Source organism: Pleurodeles waltl, chromosome 11 (assembly GCF_031143425.1).
Source record: "Pleurodeles waltl isolate 20211129_DDA chromosome 11, aPleWal1.hap1.20221129, whole genome shotgun sequence".
NCBI lineage: Eukaryota > Metazoa > Chordata > Amphibia > Caudata > Salamandridae > Pleurodeles > Pleurodeles waltl.
The window spans coordinates 793,893,658-793,908,375 of NC_090450.1; the positions used below are offsets into that span (position 1 = coordinate 793,893,658).

Here is a 14,718-nt window from a genome sequence, read left to right on the forward strand (position 1 = left end):
TCAAAGTCACAGATACAAAAAAGGCTCCCACCATCTTGAACCCACAACTGGATCTAGCCTGAGTAAGTCTTGAGCCCCCCAGGAGGTCTTCATCCACTCCTGGACACTTGGCTGTAGTGCTACAGGTGCCCAGGTGGCAATTGCCCAAAACTGAGGACTTTAAGCCTTAAACTTTACAAATTAAAAACTCTGGTTCTACTGATTGGATTTTGATGTCAAATAAGTTATAACACATTTCTCTATTATTTTCGTTATTGTGTTGTGTTTTCACTGTGTTACTGTTTGGGTACTGCATAAATACTTAATACATTACCTCTAAGTTTAGCCTGATCGCTTTTTTGCAAAGATACCCAGGGTAAAGCATAGGTTCATTTAGTGACTTTTTGTGGTTCGCCCTGCAAGGGATTTTGGCTGTTGTTTGACCAGGCCTCACACCCCAGTCAAGCAACAACCCATTTTCTCACATCAGTCCATTCTGTACCTGTGGTTCAAGATAGTTTTATTGCAAAACATTCTTCCTCTGATAACTTTTGGAACGTTCCTAGCTTCACAAGACTTCCAGGATGCATATTTGCACATACCAATCCCTCCAAGTTCTGAAAAGTTTCTAGCATTCTCAGTTTAGCAAGCCATTTTCAATTTTGTGTTCCTTCTTTTCTACTGGCCTCAGCTCCAAGGATGTTTACCAAGACTTTAACACCTTGGTCGTTAACATTCATTCCATGGGTTTGTTTTTTCCATACCTAGATGACTGGCAAATTTTTTCATGTCTTCTTTTCTAAGGGCCTGTAGGTGGTAAGTCTGGGTTTCAATATCCTGGCTGCCCATGACTTTCTACTGAATGAAGCCAAGTCTCAACTTCTTCCCAGGCAGTTCATAGGGGCTCTCTTCATGATGGATGCAGTAAGAGTTTTTTGCCTCCAGTAAGACAGGAGGAGTTGAGTTATCAGTTGAGTACTCTCCTTCAGTCCCTAGCAACTCTGTTGAGACAGTGGCTCATGATCCAAGGGGAGATGACTGCTTGCTTGATATTGTTCCCTTGCTTACGGCTTTATCGCTACCATTTGGTCAATCATCTTCTGCCACACTAGGGTCCAAAGACAAAGAACTAGATCCTGTTGATTCCTGCTTCCTCAGAATAGCAAAGAAGTTGCAATTGTGGCTGGATCCCTCACATTTCGACAAGTTAGTTGCACCAGCCACTCCTCTCCCAGTGACAGTCACTATGGATGCCAGCAGTTTGGTATGGGGTGCGGAGATGGGTGGGTCATGCAGCCCATGGACTTTGGTCCAGAATTTAGCAAGTCAATTCTTCCAATTGGAATGAACTTGCTGCAGTTCCTGCTAATTTGTGCTCATTTTCTAAGGAACTGGAGTTCATTGGAAAGTGGACAGAGGAGAGTGTTATCTTTCTGACAGTGATGTATTTGCCAATGATGGATGATGGGGATGCAGACATGTTGACTGACACTTTTCCATTCTCTATTTCTATTGTTCCAGGAAATTCGAGCAGATTGGCCCTCCTTGGTTAGATCTGTTTTCTAACCACCAGAATGTTCCTTTACCAAAACTTTGTTCCGTTCTTCCAAGTCCCCAGGCATGGCCAGTAAGTGCAATGAGTTTCAGGTATTCCAGGGGCCTTCTCTTTGTCCTTCCTTCCTTTACATTACTCAGTAAAGTAGTTTGCAGAATCAAAGAGGAACAGATGGTCGCACTCCTGGTGGCTCCTTATTGGTCTTGGGGCCCCTGGTTTCTTCTTCTTTGTCAAGTGGCAATCCAAACTCCTCAGAGTTTTCCAATATTTACATCTTCCCTGAGAGATCAGATGCTTCCAGAGAAGACTCTGCATTGTCCTTGGAGGTCTGAAGGTTTGGAGGCAAAGACTGGAAGCATTCGGTTGTTCATCAGGTGTAGTTCTGTCAATTCAGAGTTCCAGGAAACCTAATGCTATGAGGTCATATGATAGGCATTGGAGGCATGTAAATTCCCAGTGTGTGTCTAGAGCTTCAAGGCTTCTTCCTGTGATGGCTCTAATATTTTGGACTTGTTAACAGATGAGTTTTTTCTTTGACTTGTTGTTTCTACATTATGTAGCCAATGGAAGGCCATCACATCCATTAGAGGTCCCTCCATTGCTTGTTTTGACTATCTTGCTTCCTATCTCCTGAGATTTGAAGAGGCTTATGGCATTTTCTCCAGTTATTTTCCGGGATTTGCCTCTAGCTCTTCCTGCCTTATTGTGCCCCTCTTTGGAAGCACCAGAGTAAGTGTCACTGAAGTTTCTAATATTAAAAGTCTTTTCTGTAGTAGTCATTTCTTCAGGTGTAGACTAGGAAAAGATGGGGCACTTCTTTCCTTTGAACCTTCCTAACATTATTCAAGATGAGATGGTTCTGAAAGGCTTGAACCTTCTTTCCTACCCAAGGTCTCCTCATTTTTACATATGTCTCAAGACCTAGGATTACATGTATGGTTTCCTTCTCTGATTGTAGTAGTGAATATCAAAACCCAATATAAATTGTGTGTGTGTGTGTGTGTGTGTGTGTGTCAAAACAATGTCCTTTATGCATAAGAGAGCAGGGAACCCTGGGTACTTTCCAAATTTTAGGCAGAGAGAAATTTCTATTTATGCTGACCTCAAATGCATGTTTTTGTAGTAGAGTTTTTAATTATAGGATTAGAACAGTGCCATCCACACAGAGCCAAAAGGTGGCAGAAGACGTTTGCCATTACAGGCACAGTATTACAGCTTTGGTTTGGTAAAATACTATTCAAGTTAACCAGGATTGAATGCAAGCAACCACTAACATCATTCATTCTTATTAGAGCTCGTCAGAGAGATATAGCTTTGTCCAGACACAAGGGAGCAACCATTATAGGTCAAAACAATGCCCTTTCAGACTTAGAGTGTTGCATAAATTATGGAAAAGAGAGCAATGAACCCTTGGTACATCCCATGTTTTAAATGCAGAGCAGTTACTGTATATGTAACACCCTACAAAAAGCCTCTTGCCATTTTTACAGCAAAGTCTTTATGCATCAGATTAGCAAATGGCATCCTTGCAGAGCTGAAAAATGACAAAAACCTTTTACTAGTATTACAGATTGGATTGGTAAAATCCAACAAGAAATGATTAAAAGCAACCCCTAACACATGAGTCCAGACACAACAGGGCAACTAAGATAAATGAAAACAATTACCTTTCTGGCATAGAGTGCTGCATAAATTATCCAAAAGAGAGTAGGGTTCCCTTGGGTAGTTCACAGGTTTTAGGTGGAGAACAGTTCCTTTATATGAAACAGCCTACAACACCACCAACACCCACAATCTGCTTACCTCAGGTGCGTATTTTTCTAGCAGAGTTTATTAGCATAGGATTAGCTCAGTGCCATCCACGTTGAGGAAGAAAGCGACAAAGCCTCTTGCCATTATATAGCAACATTTTAAAGCATTGTGTTAGCAAGTGCCATCTATGCCAAGTTGAAAAATTATGAAAACCTATAAATAAATTGCCAGATCTTCTTACAGATGGCCACAGGGCATGCCTGTGCCCCTGGTCCCTACAGTGGTGGTTGAGGTCTTTTAGTCCTGATGTCACAGAGTCTTACCTATACTATGGAGCCTAAGTAACTAGGCCAAGTATCACTTCTGCAGTTGCCTCTCAGCAGTAGCTGTGGATGAACTGTCAAAGGCTCCCTCAGGGGGGAGTGTAGCTCCAGTTAAGTAATCAAAACTCATAACTGAAAGTACACAGAGTACGAACAATAAATCACTGTCCAGTCAAATACTTGTTTTTGTAAGAAAAAGAGGTATTTTATTTTTAACTCTACACATTCAAAGGAATGAAAACATTCATGAGCAATAACACAATCCCCTTGAGGTTGGGGCTATAGCAGTTGACAGACACATCCCTGTCCCACCATCTCACTTACAACATGGTTGGGGTTACTCCCCATTCAATGGTGGCTGCATCTAAGGAATGCTTACTTATAGGCTGTACTCAATAGTTGCCCTTTGACTCTTAGGAGTGTAGTCAAAAGTGTTAATGATGCCAAAGCACCTTCTGCAATGAATCCCCAGGAGCCCACAGGCCCAGTTCAAGTCTTCAAGTTTACAACATTACTGCGAGTGCCCTGAACGTGGGCACTCACAAGTTTAAATCCTGCTCTGAGAAGTCAGGCTGCTCATGCCACAGAGGCAGCACCAGGCAGATACAAGTTCACTCTCCTGAGTGGCATGGCCGGTTCTCCTCATCGATTGGATTCATTTCCATCTTGTGAAGACGAAGTCAGTCCATTTCTTCTCAGCGGGGAAGGGGATTAAATTTTTCCGCCTGGAGTTCAATGAGGTCTTCAGAGTCCTCCTGGCCCTCGGGGTCAGTCAGGGCAGAACCAGTTGGTTGGACTTAACTCACTGATCACAGCCTCACTCTAGTGAGGGCGACGGCCCAAAATTCTTGGCACGTTAGGACCAGCAACCCCTCCTGGCATACAAGGTTCTTGTTGTACCTTCGGACACAACACATATTCCTCCAGTGCAATCACCTGCACCATGGCTGCCCTTCCTGACCCATTAAGGCATTCACAAGCCCTTGCATGCTGGTTACCCAATTATTTCTGTGCGCCCACCTCTTGCATACAGGGTCACTGCTACCAGGTGGTATGGTCTTGGAACTCCCCACACAGTGTTTGTTATACAGCTCAGTCTAAGGCAGGCCTTTCCGGACTTATGGGGGTCGACAAAAACAATCCTGCAGATGGGCTATAGCCAGATTAGTGCACAACTGAATCCTTACACTTTGCTCAGGGAGTCTGTGAGAAAGTGCCTCTTTTCACATTGTTAGCCCCCCACTTTGTACCTGGAACATGATGTGCATTTGAACTGTAAGTGCCCTGGGTCCTTGCATACAGGTTCCCAGGTCCAGATCACTTCCCCCAAAACTCGTCTGTGATTGGCACTTCAGCCACCCTTGTAAGTCCTCAGTGGATGGTAACCCTGGTACCAAGGATATGGGTACTGAAGAGGGCCCCCCAGAGCTGCAGCACCAATGGTGCCACTCAGATAGGCCCCAACGAGCTGCCATTGCAAGTTGCATGAGAAGGTGTCTCCTAAATTGCAAACTCGACGTGGCACTTACCCTGGGTGCCATGTCCACTAACACAGCATGCACTATAGACAAGTCACCCCTCTAGCAGGCCTTACAGCCCTAAGGCAGGGTACATTATAATACATGTGAGGGCATATGTGCATGAGCAGACATGTCCATACTGTGATTTTGCTAATTCTTAGACATAGTAAAGGGTACAGGGAAGCCATAGTAAATGCATGTCCTGGGCAAAGGTCACTATGAGTTCCCCAGCTACATGATGGCCTCTCTGAACACTCATTTGTTTGGTATCAAACAACTCAGAATAATAAATTCACACTGATGTAAGTGTGGGATTTATTACAAAATGTACCCAGAGGGCACCTTACTGGTGTCCCCTGCAAAATATAAAAGCCCTGGCATGGTTGCTGACTGGTCTTAGCCAAACTGCCACAAACAGAAACGATTCTGCACTCCTGGGGTGAGGACCTTTGCTCTCAGGATCCAGAAGACAAAGCCTTTCCTGGCGAAGGTGTCACACCTCCTCCCCCAGACAGGCACGCTTATCTAGCGGTCAGATTCAAAAGCCTTGCTACCTGTGAAATCTGACCCCAGCCTCTGCTGTTACCAGCAGAAGGCAGCCCACTATTTCTACCCACACTTTAGGTGGGCAAACTGGTGAGAAACTTAGAAAGAATAGGGGGAGTGACCACCCTCAGCCTGCACCACCCCTCAGGTGTGGCAGGGAAGGTGACCGCTCAATTGTATTTTCCTTTATCTTGGATGATAGGAAGAATAACCAATTAGGGTCAGGGTTGTGTCCCCTTCCCACAGGAAGTGGTCACTTAGTGGGTGTAGACACCCTAAGGTAGGTAGCCCATTGGTGTACTCCCTTAATGCCCCCTAAACACAGTATTTATGTGGCATCTCCTGACAGAAACCTCCGATTTGGTAGACACAAGAAGACCAGGACAACAAATACCCAAGTTACGAGAACTGAAGCTCTGCTGCACAAATAAAAAAGCTATCAAACCCTGCCCGATGCTCCAAGGACTTGACAATCGTCGCTGTTGTTTCACCTTGGCCCAGCTGATCTGCAATGCACCCTCAAAGCCGCTTGCTCCTGACTATGAGGACTGCAAGACGCACAATACCTGGTTGATCTCTCTGTGCTGCACATTGCCTCCCTAGTCTCTGCACTGACCAACCAGCTGCGCTTCTGTGGTCCCCAAGATTTTTGACCTTCTCCCTTTAAGGAGACCCTTCGGACTTACCTTTAAATCCCCCTGTGCAGTGTGGTTTCAAGTGGCCCACTCCTCCTCCTCTGCACACCAGCTCCAGGAACTTCAGTCTCTGCTTCTGCTCGAACCGGGAACCACCCAAACTTCTTCAGCTGGACCATTGGACCTCTCCATGACCTCGGCCTAAAAAAAGAATATGACACTTGTGAGACCATTGCCTGAATTTATTTGCATTTTTCTTTTTTCTCCTATTAATTCCCATGGTTCTAATTATGCATAAAAACAGTGACTTTTTAGAACTTTAAAAATTGATACCTAAAAAAGTACTTACCTTGTAACAGAGTTATCGGGCTTAAAGAATTCATAAACATCTGCGCTGTTTTTGTAAATTGGTCTTGAGGTATTCTTCTAAGTGTGTATTTATTGATACTGTGAATGCAACAAATGCTTAGCACAAATCCTGGATTAGCCTAATTGCTCGCCAACACTACCACAAAAATAGAGCATTAGGGGCCAGATGTAGGTAGGCTTTTGCACCTCGCAAACGGCGAAAAACGCCGTTTGCGAGGTGCAAAAGCCCTCAAGCGATGCAGAAACACATTTTGCGAGTCGGAACCGACTCGCAAAATGTGTTTCCGACTCGCAAATAGGAAGGGGTGTTCCCTTCCTATTTGCGACTCGCACCGCGATTTAAGTTGATTTGTGACCGCGAAAGCGGTCGCAAATCAACTCGCAGTTACCATCCACTTGAAGTGGATGGTAACTCATTCGCAAAGGGGAAGGGGTCCCCACGGGACCCCTTCCCCTTTGTGAATGCTCACAAAATTATTTTTTCAGAGCAGGCAGTGGTCCTATGGACCACTGCCTACTCTGAAAAAAAACCGAAACAAAAGGTTTCGGTATTTTTTTCTATTTGCAGCTCGTTTTCCTTTAAGGAAAACGGGCTGCAAAGAGAAAAAAAAAACTGCTTTATTTAAAAACAGTCACGGAGATGGTGGTCTGCTGTCTCCAGCAGACCACCATCCCCGTGAGTGTCTAGACTCGCTATGGGGTCGCAAACTGCGACCCACCTCATAAATATTTATGAGGTGGGTCTTTGCGACCCCATAGCGAGTTGCAGAAGGTGTCTGAGACACCTTTCTGCATTCCAAATTGCGACTTGCAATTTGCGAGTCGCAGGGACTCGCAAATTGCAAATCGCAATTTGGAATCTTTCTACATCTGGCCCTAGGTGATCTACTTTTACCTCTGGATACCAAGGTTGAGTTGCCTAGACTCTCTGCACCGTGCACATCATTTTCACACACTATATACAGAGCCAGCCTCCTACAGAGTCCTCACGATATAACTGGTGGTCGCCGGTAGGTAGTTATAGTTATGTTTGCTTTTCCATAGATAGGGCATATTTTGGTTCGCTAATAACTTTGGCCCCATCTGATGAATATTCACAAAGCTTTCTAAAAAAAGTTTATCCAACTCAGCGCCTTCCTCAAAAGTTGTGGGGTGATCTGTCAAGCAGGGGCCCAAGAAAAAAAGTGGGGGCCCCAAATTGCAAAATCCACATGCATTTTCCATAGACCTCTCTAGACACTGCTATAGGAAAAACTGCTGAACGGAATTACAGCAAGCTCTGCAGGAAGCTAGATCTTGGTCCACAGATTGTGCCTTTTGTGATTTGGTGTAAATTTGTTCCGTAGTTTTTGAGAAATTAAGTGTGAAAAATAATTATATATTTGTATGGTTGGGTGAGAGTCCCACAGAAGTCCTGAATTTTAAAATTGAGGTCTATGATTGGTCGAGAGGCTTGTTTTTCCCGTGAGCGTTTTGCTCTCGTAGGAGCAAGAGGCTCCCGCAAGTCTTGCAAGAGTGAGAATTCTGATTGCCTGGTGGCAGCTGAAAGGCATGCTGTCTACCTAAGTTTGGAGAGGAGGTGTCTAAGGTATATGATAAAAAAAAAAAAGGTATATTTTTTTAACTAATTTTTCCGATCTTGCAGGACTCTCACAAGATTGTGAATATTTAAAAGAGGTAGATGAGTTCTGAATAAACTGCTTTAGTGGGAAAGCATAGTGTAGTCATTGTTTTTAAGAGGAAGTGTGTAACAGATAAGTACTGTGATGAGTAGATGGTTAATGCATGTTTTACAAAGGAGTTGGTGATCGTTGAATAGACTGTAGTAGGCACACTTGCTGCTGTAGGAAGAAATATTACTGGAGGTGGTGTTTGGTGGTTGTGCACTATTTATGCCCATCGGCTTTGTAAGAGTTGTCACTAGGGGATAGTCTCTTCCCACTCCCTACTATGCACATCCATTATCTGAGAAGGGTGTTAGCAGGGAGGACTGTCTTTGGGCAGAGCATACTATGTACGCCTATCATCCAAGAGAGAAGTCTCAGCAGAGAGGCCAGTCTCTCTCCACACATCCTACTTCCTATGCACACCTGTTATCGGAGACAGAGTTGTGGCAGAAGAGGCCACAACGTAATGCACACACCTGTCATCTGAGAGTCAGGTCTGACAGAAGAGGCTAGTCCATGTACATGTCCCACTATACACAGCCATCATCTGAGACAAAGGTTGGACAGGAGAAGCTAGTCCATGCATACACCCTACTAACCAAACCTGTCATCTGCGACAGAGGACTTACTGGAGAGGCCAGTCTTTCTCCGTACAACTTACTACATATAGCTGTCATCTGAGAGAGAGGTCTGATAGAAGAGGTGAGTCCATGTACACACTCTAATACACACACCTGTCATCTGAGAGAGAGGAGTTATTAGAGAGACAGTGTCTCCATACACTGTACTAAGCACACCCATTATCTGAGAGAGAGAGGACTGGAAACAGAGGGCCTTACTATGCCTTACTATGTACTCCTGTTATCTGAGAAAGAGGTGTGGAAAGAGAGGGCAGTTCATGCAGACACCTTACTATGCACACCTTTCATGTAGGAAAGAGGTCTGAAGGAACCTACTATCTACACCCATCATCCAAGAATGGGGTCTCACTGAAGAGGCCAGTCCCTCCTTGCACACTACTACCTACATGTGTCATCTGAGACAAAAGTATGTGTGGAGAGGCCAGTCTCCCCCAGCATCCTACTGCACACACCTATCATGTCAGAAATAGGTCTTAGTGGAGAGGATATTCTATCCTGCATACTACTATTTCCCTACAATTTTGTTGCAATTCTCCAAGACTCTCACAAGAGTAGCTCACAAGGTTCAAGGAGTGAAGCTTGCTGCATGGACATGTGCAATCTCGCAAGAAGTTTGTGAGACTTAAGGGTAAATTATTGAGCCAGCCATGAGATATTTTACCATCCTGGGAACCTCTTGTGGGACTCACATAGAAAATTACTGGCGTTGCCACAAGGTGTTTTACGATCCTGTGAGAATCTCACAAGATCACACGAGGGGATGTAAAAAAAAAGGCCAAGGCTCAACCAATAGTTACTATTCTTATTTCATGATTGAAGAAATGCTGTGATTTGCAGAACCAGGGATAGCTCAGATTGTTCTTGCTGATTTGGAGGAGTTGGAAGACTATTGGAGTTATTTAGAAATTACTGAATTTCTGAATTTCAAACTGAGACAGACTGGTATCTTCAGCTATATATAAGAAACTGCTCTAAGTTCAGGTAATTAGATATATACTTTATTAACTTTGTTGGGAAGTGTCAGCAAGTGCACTACTAATTGACTCTGTACAAGGTTTAGTGAGTCAGAAGCTGTTTGTAGAGGTGCATGTTTATTAATATAGGTTTTGAGAAGTAGAATTTAGAATGTAGAGCAATATCAACAAGTATTGGATGTTGTGTAACAAAATGAAATGTTCAATCTGTATGTAATTGCAAGTGAAAGAGGCAGTGTTTCTGAATTATAAAAACAAAGCATCTACAATCTGTTAATTCAAGACCTAGGGCCTTTCAAACCTTACGGTGTACATAATTTTCCCCTATGAGATATCGGAGTGGAGATATTGCTATTTCTAGAGTAAACACAGTGCTCACTGTTATGAAAGGCGTGTAAAGAGGGACTTTACAAATTGTTATGGAACCATGGAACCATGGTTGAAGGCATGTTACAACTTAATTGTGGAAATGTTGAACACTTCAAGAGAAAGAAATATGAAGGTAGTGGTACAGTCCATATATTATGTGATTGTGTATGAAAATTGCAAAAAGAACTTTACAGTATATAGTGATGTATCACTGTTTTCAATTTTTGATCAGTATGTAACATATGGTTTTGTTGTCTTCTATTAGGGTGAAATGGAAAACAGAGGTTTTGAAAAACAGAAGTGCCAGAAAGATATGGAGGAGAAAAACAAAACGTTTTCATTTTGGAAGAAAGAGGGAGCAGCAACTGTGTGGAAAACAAGGAAAAAATGCATAACAGATGTTTTTACTGCCTACAGTGACATTTGTACCCTTGAATAAGAGTGTTCTCTGTAGCTCTACTTGTTTTTGATGATAAAATGATCTGCTCACCTAAAAAGCAAAAATGTGCTTTATTTAGAAAAGGAGGTTTGTTATCTGCTTCAGCAGGTAGAGATTCCTGTAATGGTGTAACACACGGGTTGTTTGAAATTTCCTGGCTGAACTGCATTTTGCAAATTATTTTTATTTGAAGTGACTCTTTTGCCACCTAGCCTGCCAGTAAAAAAGACTATTAAAGCAGATATTTTTTGGCAGACTAAGGTGACTGAAACAAAGGAAAAGAAGATCTACATACATCAAACTCCTATAGGCAAATGAAGCAAAAGGAGAGGAAATGTTGGTGCCAGAGTGAGGAAGGAACGTTATAGGTTAGTTAACTTTGCTTTTGTGTTCGTTTTACAGTTGTTGTTTGTAATGTTATTAAATTGTTTTTGTAGTAAAAAGTTCTGAAGTTACTACTGATTTCTTTCCTTAATAGGTTTTAAATATTTAAATATTATTACAGTCTTGCAATGTTGGCTTAAAGGGGCAGTTTCATCTTCAAGGACTGTAACTGTGCTGCTTGATGTATGTATATGTTTAAGGTACTATAAAGAGATTAGTGCTTCTTCCCACAGCAGTATAAAGATTTTTATACAAGAGAGGGGTTTTGGCACAAAGTCAAATGCATCCTCATAGTATACTATGTGCTTAAGCTACATAATAAAGTGGCTGTGCTACAGGTTCACACCTCCTATACGTATGTATAACATATTTGAGAAATAATGTCCATAAGTCACAGAAAGTACTCCGAGGGTGCCAAACTGGTACAACACCCGACAACCTCGGATGCAGTTGTGTCAGTTGATGGATCAATCAACACGAAGAAGGTCAATACTGGTTTACAGACACGTATTTGGAACTTTGATTGATACAGTGCACTAAGAAATAGACTTTATGGACTACTGTGGTGTGCCTTGGTAAACCAGTATTGCGTATACTACGTACTGTTGGCAGCTGGAGTAGATAGCAATTCTTTTACACACATTATTATATATGCTTGTCACTCTGGAGAGAGGTTTTGCCACAGACAACTGTCTCTTGTGTACAGCTACCACACATGCCTGTCCCCATAAGGAGGTGTCTGAGAGAGCGGTGTTTCTTTACATTCAAATATGACACTGGTTATCCAAGACTCCATTATCAACAAAGATGATACTCCATTTCATACTCTACTATTGACATTCATTATCATAAAGAGAGGTATGAGCAGAGAGAGCAGTCTCTACCCGAATCCTATTTTGCACATGTGTTACTCTGGGGAAATGTCTGAGCTGACCCGGCAATCTATCTATACCTTAGTCTGCATGCTTGTCATCCAAGAGAAACTTCTCTGTATAGAGCTTAATTTCTCTCTGCTCCATAGTTATACAACTGTCATTCAACAGAGATATCTCAGCAGAGAGGCCAGTCTCTACCAATACCCGACTATGCATACCCATCATCCAATAGAGAGATCTGATGATAGAGGCCAGTCCCTCCCTACTACCTACTACATGCACCTGCCATCCCAGAGACAGCACTCAGTGTAGAAGACAGTACCTCCCCACACACTGCTATGCACATCTGTGATCTTATAGAAGTCCCAGTGTAAAGGCCAGTTTCCTCCTATATGCTACTACATGCTACTACATGCACTCTTCATCCAAGAATGAGTTCTCAATGTTGAGCCCAGTCCTTCCCCACAGTGTAATGCATTCTTATTGTGCTGGTGAGAGGTCTTAGTGGAACAGCCAGTCCCAACTACAACCTACTATGAAAAGTGGTTATTTTGTGGTAATGTGCTTTTGAAGAGTCCAGTCTCTCCTCACTCCCTGCTGTATACTGCTGCTATACCGTGGACAGATGGGATTGTAACAGTCACTTTTTCCTAAAATCCTCAGAGAAAGAAGTAAAAGTTGTAAATACTGTAATGAAGGAGAGAATACATTATGCACGTAAAAAAGGGTAGTGAGAAAATTGTATCTTTTACAACAGGATATGTTCAGTGAAAATGCAAATTTCATTATAGAAGTATGGTCTTGCAAATCAGTAAACACTGCCCCTGCGCAGTAGACATGTAAGACTGTGAGTCTGACTCTAGAGAGAGGATCACAAGAGTCACCCATGCTATGTAAGGGAGCACAGTAGCTCTCACAAGTGTCTCACAAGAGTGATAAAGAAGAAATAAAATGGGTACATATTATAAACAACCTACATAATGAAAGTATAGTGTAGCTCTGAGAAGAGTTCTTTTGATTAACATTTTGAACAACTGTATTTTTTGTTGTTTTTTAACATTTTTAACTTTTATTACATTTTTTTAAAGGGATAGAACAAAAACAAGAAACTGGGAGTAAACAAACATCTCCTTCAAAACGAAAAGGGGAAAAATGTAGAAAGAAAAATGTTTTTTAAAAACTACTGCCTAGGTGGGCATTTATGAGCGTGGATAAGCCTGTCCCATGCATCATTGCTTAGCTCAGAAGAAAAAATGATCCCCTTGCATAAGCATCATTAAAGGGCTTTCTTCAGATATGCTGAGTTGTTATCTGCTTGCACAGTGAATACCTGAGCAGGCACACTGTCACCAGGTTCAAAAGATGTGGACACCCCTGAGGAGTTATCAAGCTGTGCAGACTGGCTAACTCAACCCAAGCAAGGGGTTCAGGGTGTATAGCTCTTAAATGTCGCTTGTTCCGGCTGCACCTGCTGAACTCTTTGGCATATGTTACAAAATACATATTTGGGAAGCACTTACTTCCTACCAGTCTTCATCTGAAGAAAATGCCAGAGCAAGGACTCCCTGTGTGAATGACTTGCAAGAACAGGAGTAGGGTTCTTATCTGAACCAGAGGATGACATTCTGATTACAGACAAAGAGCAAAGTCAGAGAGCTAAGCAATAAGGTGTAATCACAGAAAAGTGCATCAGGCAAATGAAGCAGCAAGGAAGCAATCTTTCTTTGCTAAACAATGACATCCATATGAACCAATCACAATCCTTCTTTGGAATGTCTTTCCTCTCATGGGCATCTTGTAGGTGTCTCACAAGAGCCCCCAGGGATCATTAAAAAAACAGAGAACTTCCTCAATATGTCAAATGCAACATCACATCAAATATTTTTGTACTTTAAACAACACTTCTCATATTTTACTTTCTTCAAAATGACAAAAATACACTGTTATGAACTTAATTGCAAATGTACGATGTTGCAAGTGATTTGTGAGAGCCGGACAGGAAGTAGAGCCCCTTTGTAGTCCATACAGAGGATTGTGTCTTTAATTCCCACAATCATCTCACAAGAGCCGTTAGTTTGAAAACAAAATACTTATTACAATCTACATACTGTACTGACTTTACTATTAAACATTAGTATTCAATAATGAAAAAGAACTCTGTACAACACATTAGAACATAATGTATAACTGTGCCATCTTACGAGCCTCCCACTAGAGCGATCACACACCTTAAAAATAGATGTGCATAGTGAAAACACATAGTTTACAGTATAGGAAAAACTGATCAGTGCGTTTTTGAAATATAAATGTGAAGTTTATGTAAACAAACATACAAACACTATGAGAATTATGCTGGGAATATTTCTGTATATGTGAGTTACAAAAACAAAGTACTTGTACTTTCTCTGTGCAAAGATTTTACTGTCAATGTATATTTGAATATATTCTTATTTTAAAAAGCCCTATAAATTCACTGAAAAAATGTAAGGTTACAGTAACGTTATAGTTAAGTGTAATAAAAATATCTGGTTTCGATTTTTAAAAAAACTTCGAAATTCAATGAAAAACAAAAGGTTAAAGTAACATTATAGTTAGGTGAATTTCTCAGGGACAAGGTTAACGCTGAAGTAAAAAAACACAGAAATTCACCAATTATTTTTAGCAGCACTCACTATGTCTAACATCCCCAT

General features: G+C 42.0%; 1 protein-coding gene across 2 annotated transcripts in view; it reads right to left on the minus strand.

The window, feature by feature from the left end:
• The window catches only part of LOC138265036 (putative nuclease HARBI1), a 191,550-nt gene that overhangs the window by 124,459 nt on the left and 52,373 nt on the right, over nt 1-14,718 (minus strand). The window contains exon 5 of one of the 2 annotated variants that reach the window (XR_011199299.1): nt 6,362-6,511. Coding sequence is in view for 1 of the 2 variants with exons in the window: in XM_069212589.1 (XP_069068690.1) it covers nt 6,434-6,511 (78 nt within the window). In the remaining variant the exon portion in view is untranslated. Of the gene's footprint in view, nt 1-6,246; nt 6,512-14,718 lie in introns of those variants that run through there. The other variant, XM_069212589.1, reaches the window with a different exon arrangement.